This window comes from Brassica napus, chromosome C1 (assembly GCF_020379485.1).
Source record: "Brassica napus cultivar Da-Ae chromosome C1, Da-Ae, whole genome shotgun sequence".
In the NCBI taxonomy this organism is placed as follows: Eukaryota; Viridiplantae; Streptophyta; class Magnoliopsida; order Brassicales; family Brassicaceae; genus Brassica; species Brassica napus.
In genome coordinates, this window is record NC_063444.1 from 43,555,864 (window position 1) to 43,568,782 (window position 12,919).

At 34.5% G+C, this 12,919-nt stretch overlaps 4 protein-coding genes across 4 annotated transcripts; 2 read left to right on the forward strand and 2 right to left on the reverse strand.

The window, feature by feature from the left end:
* Positions 1-576: 576 nt before the first annotated feature.
* Positions 577-4,168, forward strand: LOC106428931 (bidirectional sugar transporter SWEET16). The gene is made up of 6 exons (XM_013869679.3): positions 577-822; positions 938-974; positions 1,082-1,292; positions 2,626-2,790; positions 3,098-3,217; positions 3,308-4,168. The coding sequence occupies exons 1-6, from the start codon at positions 789-791 to the stop codon at positions 3,434-3,436; spliced, it is 696 nt and encodes a 231-aa protein (XP_013725133.1). The 5' UTR covers positions 577-788; the 3' UTR covers positions 3,437-4,168.
* On the reverse strand, positions 3,947-5,269 carry LOC106428920 (phylloplanin-like). The gene is made up of 2 exons (XM_013869670.3): positions 4,828-5,269; positions 3,947-4,449 (listed from the first exon to the last, which is right to left on the reverse strand). The coding sequence occupies exons 1-2, from the start codon at positions 5,138-5,140 to the stop codon at positions 4,169-4,171; spliced, it is 594 nt and encodes a 197-aa protein (XP_013725124.2). The 5' UTR covers positions 5,141-5,269; the 3' UTR covers positions 3,947-4,168.
* A 2,030-nt stretch (positions 5,270-7,299) lies between these two features.
* On the reverse strand, positions 7,300-10,946 carry LOC106428902 (protein pleiotropic regulator PRL2-like). Its single transcript, XM_048746198.1, has 15 exons — positions 10,517-10,946; positions 10,243-10,338; positions 10,045-10,120; positions 9,869-9,958; positions 9,628-9,720; positions 9,309-9,372; positions 9,115-9,200; positions 8,911-9,012; positions 8,740-8,823; positions 8,563-8,623; positions 8,398-8,464; positions 8,240-8,317; positions 8,028-8,092; positions 7,839-7,916; positions 7,300-7,716 (listed from the first exon to the last, which is right to left on the reverse strand). The coding sequence occupies exons 1-15, from the start codon at positions 10,657-10,659 to the stop codon at positions 7,544-7,546; spliced, it is 1,356 nt and encodes a 451-aa protein (XP_048602155.1). The 5' UTR covers positions 10,660-10,946; the 3' UTR covers positions 7,300-7,543.
* A 479-nt stretch (positions 10,947-11,425) lies between these two features.
* On the forward strand, positions 11,426-12,919 carry LOC106428950 (translationally-controlled tumor protein homolog). Its single transcript, XM_048746199.1, has 4 exons — positions 11,426-11,623; positions 12,051-12,124; positions 12,234-12,520; positions 12,621-12,919. The coding sequence occupies exons 1-4, from the start codon at positions 11,596-11,598 to the stop codon at positions 12,736-12,738; spliced, it is 507 nt and encodes a 168-aa protein (XP_048602156.1). The 5' UTR covers positions 11,426-11,595; the 3' UTR covers positions 12,739-12,919.

Consider the following 12,919-nt stretch of genomic DNA (forward strand, 5'->3'; position numbering starts at 1 on the left):
TCACCACGTGACACGTTGCTAAGGATTGAATCCTTAAGTCCGCTGCGACGGACCAATCCTTCGTCGATTTATCGCTAATAATAGTATTTAATTATAATTATGCTTAAGGATTTATCTTATGGACCGGGTGAAATCCGCCGTTGGACATGGTCTAACAAAATCATGCAGCATAATTTTTTTTTGCTTGTCCGTCAAATCATAAAATCAGAAATATGTGCTACTTTTTGTTGAAGTTGTTTTCTTTTGTTTCTTTTAATGAGTGTAGCCCTGAGTTGGGTCTAAAAGCCGATGTTGAGCTGTTTTGGTCTGGACTTGAACTAAACATCAATTACGTGCTCAGTAATGCTATTGTTTAATGTTTTCTTAAGAAATACTAGTGCATTTGTATTAGTTTTACACTAAATTAGATTTGCTATTACATCCATTCAAATCTTTAGTAAATCACTTATTTCAATAACAACAAGGGTATAAAAAGATTATAATAGGAGGAAAGGAACTATTCAACCTGAAAAAGAGGTTAGTGTAGAATATGGTATGCACGATACTACTCTTATCCTTAATCAAATATTCACGAGATACATGAGCCCTTTTATTTTAACATTAGCGTCCTGTCATGTACTCGTTTTGCTGTCTGAAAGAGAATTTATATATTTATTAGTACTTGACCATAAATTCAAATATATGTATATAAATATCCATTATGTAGATAGTAAACACAAAGTTGCCTCTTCTAATCCTCTTTGACCACTATTTCTTTCTGTCTTCCTTAAAAACTCATCCCCAGAGATATGGCAGAACTAAGTTTTTATGTCGGAGTCATAGGTAACCTTATCATCTTCTTTGCACGTGAAATTACATCAAAGAATCATACTATACATTCATAACCATATGTATATCTAAATTGTTATAGCTGAATAATTTTATATGATCGATGCAGGAAATGTAATATCGGTGCTTGTATTCCTCTCTCCTGTGTGAGTTACCTTGATTTTCAGATGATTTTGTTTGATCTAATAATAGATTATTTGAGCTATAAGAAATGGGTCATGAACTAATTGAATTACATATGAATTATTAATAGGGAGGCGTTTTGGAAGATAGTGAAACGGAGATCGACGGAGGAGTATGAGTGTTTGCCGTACATTTGCACGTTGTTGGGTTCGTCGTTATGGACATATTATGGAATAGTGACACCTGGAGAATACTTGGTTTCGACGGTCAATGGATTTGGAGTTCTTGCTGAATCCATCTATGTTCTCATTTTCCTCTTCTTTGTCCCAAAACCTAGATTCGTAAGTTTTTAATTTTCATTCACATATTTCAATAATATAATTTTGCTTGCATTGTAAATTTGTATTTTGATGATGAGATCTTATGTGTTTTCTTTTGGTTATTGGTTGAAATCTGCATTTTTAATTAATGGACAGATGTGTTTAAAAAAAAAATGGACAGATAAGGGACTGCATTGGTCTGACTCAGATTCAGATCTGATTAGCAGATATATATAGAAACATTTTACTGTGACATTTGATCAAAAAGTTGATATCCGTCCAAACATTACAACTTCTTTTTGTAGTCACGTATCATCATTAGAATGATTCTTAGAATCATTAGAGAAATATGTTGGTCCATCTAATTATATAATAAACTTTTTATTAAACTAACAATAAATTTATTATTAATGTATTTTATTATTTCCTTAAATAAAATTTACGGAATTGTCTAATGTGGCTAACGTATATATGACAATTAATGATTTTGAATAATAAAGATTTGATAAGAAATTAGTGTAGCTTCTATCATATTTGTTTAATATTAAACTATTAAATAAATTAAATAACCACAATAACCATATAATTAAAAATTTAGATTTTTCTGTATATGTTATATTTTGAATTTTAAAAACGACTATAAATTAATAAAACTGTTAAAAGTCTCACATTCAAATGATTACAAAATTATATAAGTAAAAAGTATAATTTAATTAATTATTAAGATTAATATATATATATATATATATATATATATATATATATATATCATTTTAAATTAAACTATAAATCGTATAAAATACATAAATCTTTTAGTTTCAAAATTTACTTTGAACAATTTTTTGGTAAAAGTTTTGAACGAACATTGAAAACTTATTTTTTAAAAAATTATAAATTGTTAAAATTATTAATCCCACAATGAAAATTTTGTTATCACTAATTTAATTTTTTTTCTATAAAAGATACAAATGATCAAAAAACTATATGAGTAGAAATCATCATTTAATAGATATTAATATTAAAAATATACTAAAATATACTATGTATGTTAGTGTCATTTAAATTTAATTACATATCCTATCAAATATTAAAAAAAAATATTTTTTGGATTAATATGTTTGCACCAATTTAATTATATATTTAATAGTTACTGACTTTTAATTATTCAATATATATTTATTATTTCATAATATGTAAAAATATTTAATATATAAAATAATTTTTATGTATAAAGTTCATTCCGCGCAAGGCGCGGATCTTAATCTAGTGTCATATAAACTATAATATATATTGTCCACTTGTACGCATTTATAACTAATTGATTTCTCTCATCTTTTCAATTATGTTTTTGCAGTTAAAAACAATTACTTTGGTTCTAGCTCTGAACATTCTTTTCCCAGTTATAGCAATTGTGGGAACAAGAACTGCGTTTGGAGATGCAAAAACGCGTTCTAACTCAATGGGTTTCATTTGTGCTACTCTCAACATTATCATGTATGGTTCTCCTCTTTCCGCTATTGTAAGTCTCTCTATATTCTTTTCATCAAACTATATATTAATTAATTATACACGTTTGCTACAAACAAATGATAATAGCATAAGACACCAATATGTTTCAAAGAAAAAAACATAAGACACCAATAACTTTATTTTTTATTCTTTCATGTTTAAAATTTTGTGACTATTTTATACAAATATTATGTCCCCATTAGACAATAAACTATCATATCAACCACCACAAAGAAACAACAAATCATTAGATGGCCCTTTTGATATACACGTAGTGTCGTTCTAATCCAAATCACTTAAATTATTGATCTGATCAGAAAACAGTTGTGACAACGAAGAGCGTGAAGTACATGCCGTTTTGGCTATCGTTTTTCCTCTTCCTAAACGGCGCGATTTGGGGTGTCTACGCTTTACTCGTACACGATGTTTTTCTACTAGTAAGTATCATTGTTTTGATACAGCTTTTTATAGGAAACATAAAAAATAGTTATTTGATAGTAAACTGATTTATATTTTGGTGTGTATAGGTGCCAAATGGAATGGGCTTCTTCCTTGGGACAATGCAACTCCTAATTTATGCGTTTTACAGAAATGCCAAACCAAACGTAAAAGATGAAGAGGAAGCCCTCGCTCCAAGCCAACCTCTCCTTTCTTAAACATAATTTGTATGAATGAATAAAAATCTATGTATTTTTTTTCTTTTGGCGAGTGTTCATTGATAGTATCTAATTTGATTTTACATATCCGAGCGTGAGTACATGTGTGACATTGAAGGATTTGATTATAAATATGTTTTTTGGAAGATTATAACGAATCTAGAGAAACTGTTATGATTTGTTGTTAAAATTGTCCAAAATATCACTAATCAATCAAACATTTGAAAGATTGTGTTAAAATAACAAATCTCATTTGATTTAATGATGAATTTACATAAGTTTTCTAAGATCAGTGTTATTACTTGATTTTTACAAATGTCCCTTAAATCTAGTGATATTGAACTAGTGATTTTTAAACATAAATTCAAGTTCATCGTTATTAGAAATGTTTGAGACATTGGGTTTTTAATGATTTCAAAGTGCTTTTCTAGATTTTTTAGGGTTTTTTTAAAGACCAAGAAAGAAAATATCTAATACACGTACATGTATTTTGTATACAGAGATACATTATTAAAGACGGAAAGTAATTTCTTACATTTTATAACAGCATTATACATATCAAACATAGGAGACATAAATGACAACAGGTACACGACTTTGAAGCTTAAGACACAAACCCTAGACCTTATTCATGCATATGGTTAACCCATACACAAGCAAACATAAACTGGTCACGACACAAAATGGAACAACACGTACATTCACCGAACTTATAAGTATAATCTGGACTCACTAAGCAAGGGTAAAGCCAGTGGGGCGGAGGTTGGCGACGCGGAGGAGACCAGAGACGGTTTCTCCAACCAGGGCCAATGATGATGAGAGGAGTTGGCCCGTAGGAAGTGCGGCGTTGCAGGTGGAGAGAGGGGTTGTGACGGCGACCTGACAATCGGATAGGAGTGTAGAAAGCACAAGCTGGATTGGGTTTACAAGCATCGAGAATAATCCGGCGGCGTTTGTAGTCGACGTTGAGACGACGTTGTTTTGTCCTCCGCATTGGAGCTGAACGCCGGCATCTGTTCAATTTTAAAACTTGTGATTGTTATGAACTGTAAAATTAATGAAATTACATTTGTCAAACGTGAATAAGTGGTGGATTTATAGATTCGTACACGAATGAATATGTAACATATACAAATACTCCTAGGAATCAATCGAAATATATATTTCATATCGCATTTTCACAATACAATTGAACTTACAAACGTGTTTAATTATACCATATTTACTTTACATAAAATCTATAACATATCGCTTTCTTATAACATATCGCTTTAACAAAACCAGCCTCGCCAATTTGTGTTGGTTTAGAGAACCGATACAAATGTTGTTGGCCTGGTTATTAATTTCAAATGATTGATTCATAGGTAAAAGGATAAGTTTGGAAAGCTTACTAACGAAAGCAGGAGCGGAGACATTGCCATTGGCAGAGCAACGAAGTACGCCTTGAATATTGATGAGACCTAAAATGCCTCCAAGGACACCACCACCACCACCACCACCAAGAAGCCCCCCAAGGCCACCATTACCAAGAAGGCCCCCTAGGCCACCACCACCAAGAAGTCCCCCTAGGCCACCACCACCACCACCACCACCACCAAGAAGGCCACCCAGACCACCAAGCTGAGCCTTAGCCATTGGAGACACCATCACGAGACACACAAAGATCAGTGAGAAGGTTATTCGTTTGTTCTTAAGCATTGTCATGTTCTTGGGAACAATTGTATATGAAATTACAGAGTAGCTAGACAGTAAATAAATGCTTTTCTTTTGTGTTGCTTTTGGTTTTGGATGTGATAAAGTGTCTTCCCATGCAGCTTTATTTATAGAACGAGTTTTGTAGATCTCGCCCCTCTTGTATACGTTGCTCTTATACATTTAAAGTCGGTGATGATGTCACTGATGTTTTTATTATATAATTTCATCATATATTTAAGTTAATTACGTCCATAGGTTTCATAAACCTGAATCCTAAAATTTAATTACAAGTTGTGTACAAGCAATCAATTATTAGTATCTTTTCTTATACATCCTATTAGTTCATCCAAGAATCCTTGCAATCTTTTCCTATTTTCAGGAATACGAGATTAGGGGGTTTAAGTAAAAAAACTGATGTGATAATAGTACTATACTAAATCATCGCCTGAGTTTAATCATGCTACTCTCGGCGAGTTATAATATTTGGAATATCAAACTGTACCGGTCTTGCATTCAAACCATGCATGCGTGAGATATATATTAGTTTCAAAATTCGACCCTTCTTGTATAATGTGTATTGAGAAATTCATTAAATATATATAAGTAGTCGGACGATAGGTATAACATGGTATAATCAATTATGATTATGAACTATACATCCCTATTTATTAATCAGCATCCAGATACAAACTAGCATCATAAAGAATTCAATATCGAAAAACTTGTTGCTTCCACAATATATTTCGCAAAATAAATCTGGTGTTCAACTTTTGCACACGTACCTAAATTTTACATATCACAATCCGTAAGAAAAATATTTAATGGAATGAAGTTTCATACTGTATGACAACAAAAGATTATTTATGTGAGACTAGTGATTCGTCTGACTTGAGTTAATGAAGTTTCTTCACTACTGAAAACATTTAATGGAATAAAGTTTCTTCGCTAGTAGTAAATAGATCAACACAATGATAACGAAAAGAATCTTTCCTATTGTATGACAACAAAAATTTTTTAAAAAAAAACTTAATTGAGTGAAAAATAAAGAAACTAAAAGAAAACTCATTCTCATGCAAAAAAAATATTTAACATGTCAATTTTTTATTCCTTTTAATAATTAGTCAAGATATCGGAACCCACAAGGTAAAGAGACAGATCAAGAACGAAAGACAGAATATTGGAATACAGTTTTGTCTTTAAGTGTATCCTAAAGTGTTGGGTCAAGAAAGATATGGTGAGTTCAGCTTTGTCAAAGTTCAAAATCTAACCATTTGCATCATTGAGTGGTCTTAACTCCTAAACTCCAAATCATAGGAGGGCTCTCCTATAGATTTGGCTCCTTTTTTCCTGCTTAAATATTCTTATATATAAAAACAAATCAAACTTACACAAGTAGACACTTGATATAATGAGATAAGGGAAAATCCACCACCCATCACTTGTGTTATATAGATTGGTCCACTGAACCTATTATTAATCTTCGACTTTATGTTGGATCGCTCGTTTTATAGCTATAACAAAAGAGTTATCTCTTAAGAGGTAAATGTAAATGTATGTTAATAATGAATTCAACGCAACTCCAGGGGACCAGGATAGATCCATCCAAGGGATTAGTCGTATATCAAGTTGCTTGCCCTCTTGGTCACGGTAATTGTTTGGTATAATCGTTTGATATGGACACCACAAAACCGTAAGAAAGTCATTCTAGAGTATACTGATAGTAACCAAGAAACTCGAGTAGATAGTAACAATGAGACAAGAATCTTGGAAACATGAGGTTTTCATCACCATAGTACTGCAAGTATATTTTTGAACTTGTTGTCACTGCTGGTTAAGTGCATATTATGCATGGCTAAGATATTTCAGAGCGTTTTCTTCACATTCTTACGCTCGTCATCGCCTCCCTTGTAACTTTAGTTAATCAATTGTTCATGATATATATACGATTTGGTATTTGGGGTTAAATTACCAAACCGATTCGATAATGAAAGAACTGATTTAAACTTACCTTGCTGAAAATTTAGGAAACATAAACAGTTAGAATCTTGTTTCATAAACCTCAGAAGATTAAAGTTCTCTTTTATCTTCCATCATTTAACTTATAAATTAAAGAATTAGTGCCCATAAACCAAAAAAAAAAATCTCATGATGATTTCAGACTCAGCTAATAAACAGATGATGCCCATAATAATTCATAAACATGGGGTATATTTATCATATTTATTGGAGAAAATCTTCATACTGAGATGCCCTTGTCCACAATAATGGCTTCAACACTCTTGCAAAACTACAATTAACATGACTTTTATCTTGGGGAGAAACTGGTAAAAGCATCTTATATTTGTAAGATTAGTGATTCCTCTGACTTGAGTTTGAGATGATAACTAGAGAGGTGTGCGAGAGAGAGAGACCTCAGAAGCGTCTGATCTCTTTGGGAGGTCTGAAGTTAAGAGGATGGGTTTCAGGAGTTGCGCTCTCGTCTTCCTTCCACATCTTTATGGTCTTGTCTGCCTCACACGTTACCAGCCTTGAACCCGTCTGATCGTAACACGCTGCATATATACCAGCTTCACTCTCCAGCGAACCTAACAACGTGAAATGATAAAACGACTCAGATTTACTACTTGTTCACACTCGAGAGCTTCCTTAGCTCCTTAGAAACTAATCAACAAGAACAAAAATTTAAAGAAAGAGTATGAGGTCATACCAGGCTGTACAATGGTTTCTGCCTGTTGGAAACTGTGACCACTCTTCCAATCCCAGAACCATAAGCTTCCATTATCACCTTCGATGATACAACAACGTAAACATTTTAAGAAACATACATCCAGTGTAGTACGTATAAGTGTGTCATCCAGATACTATCAAATAAAAAGGTTTGGAAATGAGTTAATACCTCCAGTGACCATTACACCATCCTCATTCACAGCCACTGCGTTGATTGTGGCTCTTTGCTGAGAACTGCTTTATGGAGTATGACAAAACCAAAACACATCAGAAAAAAAAAAAAACTACAATTTCTTTGACTACATCAGAAAACTAACTGACTAAAAAATACTCAATGAAACTAGATACAAGAGCTAATTAACAAGGATTCCAGATACTTACAGCATGTTGTGGCGAAACTCTCCCTTAGGAAGGCTAAACTTCTTGATGTTATCAGCCGATGCAGAAACAAAAGCATTCCTGAAAAAAAATCAACGGAACAAATTAAATCAGAGTGCATAATCTTGCACAGCCAAAGGTTGAAAGAGAAGGACAATTACTCTTTCGGATGAAGCGCCATTGCTCGGACAGCTTTCTTATGATTCGTTAGAGTTGCCATTGTTCTACCTGATTATAATAACCAAACAATATATATTTGTTAGTCAACTCTGCACACAACTGAAAAGCAAAAAAAAATCAGAAGATGGTTAAACGTTAAAGTGTACCATATCGAAGGTCCCAAAATTTAATGGTCGAATCATGAGAACCGGTAACAACTTGTGGGTCCTGCAACATTACACACACCATCAGCTCTCATATCCCAAGTTCAAATGATTTCGAAAGTAAAACAAATGACCATATAGGCATAAAACAGAAGTGCTCGCTTATGAAAAGTGGCTTACGGTTGGATGGGTGAAAACGGAACAAACGTCTTTGTCATGTCCCGAGAGTGCAAACATCTGCTTATTCGTACGGATATCCCACACCTACATGCAGAAACAGGATTTTAAACAACAATCTCAGCGAAACTCAGAAACTGAAAACATGATACATCTTTTCACTAAATTTCATACCCTGCAGACAGAGTCTCGCCCTCCGGTTAGTACAACGTCCAGAGTTGGATGAAAAGCTAAGCAATAGACTCCACTCAAGTGACCATGATAAGATCGGATAACCTATCCAAGCAAAATTCCAAAAAACACAGAACATGAGAAGTTAAGATCAGGAAGACATGTAATTCATCTACAATGAAGTGAAGTCCATCATCGAGTTTAAACCTTATTCTGCTCAAGGTCCCAGCATTTGACTTGCTTGTCATCACCAGCAGAGAACATGTAGGTATCTTTGTTGCTTACAGCCAGGCCTGTGAAACAATGATTAAGCAAATCTTAGAAAGTCGAAGCATGGAACTTTGCTTTGCAAGAATTAATTATTGATGAAATGGATGGGGTTAAGATTGAAAAAGGCTAACCTCGTACTTGCCCAATATGTCCAGTAAGTGTGAGCTTCAGAACTCCACTCGCTACATCCCATACCTAGAGAACATGAGCCATATAAGAGAAAACTTCTACAGAAGTAATAAAACCAGGATTGCTACAAGTGGTAAAGTTGCACTCGAGTTCCAGGAACTACCCCACAGGATGAAAGTATGGTAAATGCATGAGATATGGGTAAACGATGCATTAAGAGCTAGGTAACAGAATCTAGCAAAATTCATATTATAAAAGGAGGTTAAAAGAAGAAGAAAAAAAGGCATTGAAGTTTTCAACATGTAGAGCTTATCGGTTTACCTTAATGGTACGATCAGCAGAACCAGTGCAAAACCATTCATTACTTGAGTCAAATGCAACAGATCTAACCCAGCCCAAGTGCCCCTGGATCACCTGTTAAAAGAAACAAAAGATACATCACTTCATATGAACGTTAAGTACTCTCGAGAAGCCAACAAATGGCCTAAGAAGAGCTGCATGCTTCGCTTATACGATATGTCAATTCGATGCAGAAACGCTACTATACCACAACATATCTTACCCTGTAACTCTTCCATGGCGCATGCCACTCTGGACGGGGCCATCTACTAGGTATTCTCTCCATTAAAGCAGCAGTTGACAGGTTCCATGACTATGAACAAACTCATCAGAGTTTTATGTACAATCTAACATGTGGTGTCATTACAGAGAGCTCATAAAAGAGGAAAAGGAAAGGACAGAGAACCTTTCAGATGAGGATCCAAATGCAGGAAGAACAGTGGTGCTTTTGCCTGCGTGAACAGTGTTGTCGTTCCTGTAATTCGATCCATTATCAGCATCATCACGATATAAGTAGAGCAAAAAGATTCTTGAGAATGTAGTAAATTTTTTTTTATCGATTAGTAAAATTACAAAGGAAAAAAAGGGTAAACTCACAAGGTTCTTGGCGGTAAAGCTGGACCAACAACAGCTAAAGCTTTCTCTGTTACGCCCTTTTGAACTTCCTTGGCTCCTTCTGTACCTGGTAGAATTCATCGAGCAGTAAAAGTTAGAAACTTTAGAACGAACGAGAAACCATAATGCAAAGAAAATAATGGTACTTCAACTTGTTTTCAAATCCCTACTTATAGAGATACGAATAAAGGCTCAAAACTGCGATAAAGAATGAGATGAAGAAAAAACTAGAAAGGTGGAAACTTTCTCACATGGAAGGGCAATGGATGGAGCTATCTGCTCATTGTTATGGTCAGACTTACGTATATGATCACGAGCGGGGGAGAAAAGATCAAGAGCTCGCTTTACTGATTTCAGATTCATCTTTTGCAGTGACTGTGGCTCGATCTCCGTCGTCATCGTCGATTCGTCGTTTTCACACGAAAAAGAGAGCGAGAGAAACGAAACTATCTGCGGAAGATCGAATCGGATCTTTATTTATACGTTAACCCAACTCTCGGCGGTTTAATATTTTATAATTCTTTTTCCATTTTTTTTTGGGCAAATCTTAAAAATAGCACATTTTCTAAGTTTAAGTCACAAAAATAATATTCAAAAACCAAAATGACCAAAATAGCATTTTATCTTTTGAAAAAATTAATTTTTTTATATTTTTCAAAATTTGAAATCTTATCCCAAAACCCCAATCCCCAACTCTAAACCCTAAAACCTAAACTCTAAACCCTAAATCCTAAACCCTAAACCCTAAACCCTGAACCCTAAACTTCACCCCTTAACCCCAAACCCCAAACCCTAAACCCCACCCCTAAATCCTAAATCCTGAACTATAAATCCTAAACCCTAAACCCTAAATCCTAAATTCCACCCCTTAACCCTAAACTCTAAACCCTAAACTCTACCCCTGAACTCTAAATCCTAAACCCTAAACTCTAAACCCTAAACCCTAAACTCTAAACTCTACCCCTTAACTCTAAACCCTAATGTCTAAATTAATTTACCATTAGGATATAAATGTATATTTATCTCTTTTGATAAAACATTAAGTGCTATTTTGATCATTTTTATTCTTAGAGATTATATTTGTGATAAAAACTTTTTTTTATTGGTATCTTAGTCATTTTTTCATTATTTTTTTTAAAAAAGGAAAAGGGTAAAATAGTAATTAACTATTATCTCCTTTTCTCTCGATCGGAAACCCTCGTTAGGCTCGAGTATAAATACCGTTGTTACGTCCTCGAGGTAACCCCCTCGTCGCTGCGTCTCTCTCCCGCAACCTTATAGATTCGTTTTTATTCCCATCGATCGGAGAGAGAGAGAATAATTCAATAAGCGACCATGTTGGTGTACACTGATCTTCTCACCGGTAAGCTCAATCATTGGTTTTCGATCGAACTAATTGTTGATTTCGACTTGTTCTGCTTCGAATTGAGATTTCGTTAGATCTGTAATCGCATCCTACGTTTAGATCGTCGATTTGCAGCTGTAATGCAATCAGTTATTGATTAGGCGATTTAGATTGGATGTACAATAGTTTTCTCGTCAATTTGTAATTCTATTCGTGATGGGCATAGTTATTGAATCTTATGGTTGGATCTGTTATTGATTAGTGTTTCTGAATGTCCTAGTTGATGCTTCTTCTCGTATTTGGGTGTATTTGTATGAATTAGGTTTATTATTTTGATCTTTGGTGAATCTAGATTGAATTTGCCTGACCTTATCTTTAGGATTCATATGTTCTATAATATGAATCAGTGGATTGGCTTACTGAAGATTATTGGTTAATGTTTCAGGTGATGAGCTTCTCTCTGACTCTTTCCCTTACAAGGAGATTGAGAATGGTATTCTTTGGGAAGTTGAAGGAAAGGTATGTGCCAACCCTTTACTCTGTATTCATCAAAAGTTGCAAAGACTTTTGTTTTGAGTTTTTTGTGTTCTCATTGGGTTTTATTCTTTTGCGTTGTTGTTATATCCAGTGGACTACCCAGGGATGTGTAGAGGTTAACATTGGTGCCAACCCCTCTGCTGAAGAAGGTGGTGAGGACGAGGGTGTTGACGACTCTGTTCAAAAGGTTGTTGACATTGTCGACACCTTCAGGCTCCAGGAGCAACCGACCTACGACAAGAAGGGGTTCATCGCCTATATCAAAAAGTACATCAAGCTTTTGACCCCCAAGCTCAACGCCGAAGATCAAGAAGCTTTCAAGAAGGGTATTGAGGGAGCTACCAAGTACTTGCTCCCTAAGCTCAAGGACTTCCAATTGTAAGTACCCCCTTCACAATCCTTATATTTTCATTGCTTTATGACGATCAATTGTAATGGAATCTCATTTATGGTTACGTTGTTTTGATATTATTTACAGCTTTGTTGGGGAGAGCATGCACGATGACAGCACTGTGGTCTTTGCTTACTACAAGGAGGGTGCTACTAACCCAACATTTTTGTACTTCGGACATGGTTTGAAGGAGGTCAAGTGCTGATTGAGAGAAGCTCTCGTGTGGTCGGTCGCAGCGACTCTATTAAGTCTATGTCTCTTTATATTGTTATGTGTTTCTTCCCCACCATTTTACTTTTCTTTCTACTTCTCATCTCTGTTGCAAAATTCTCAAGTTATTAATCCGAAAACAATGGTTTGTTAGTTGAATTTTGGTTCGTCCTTTA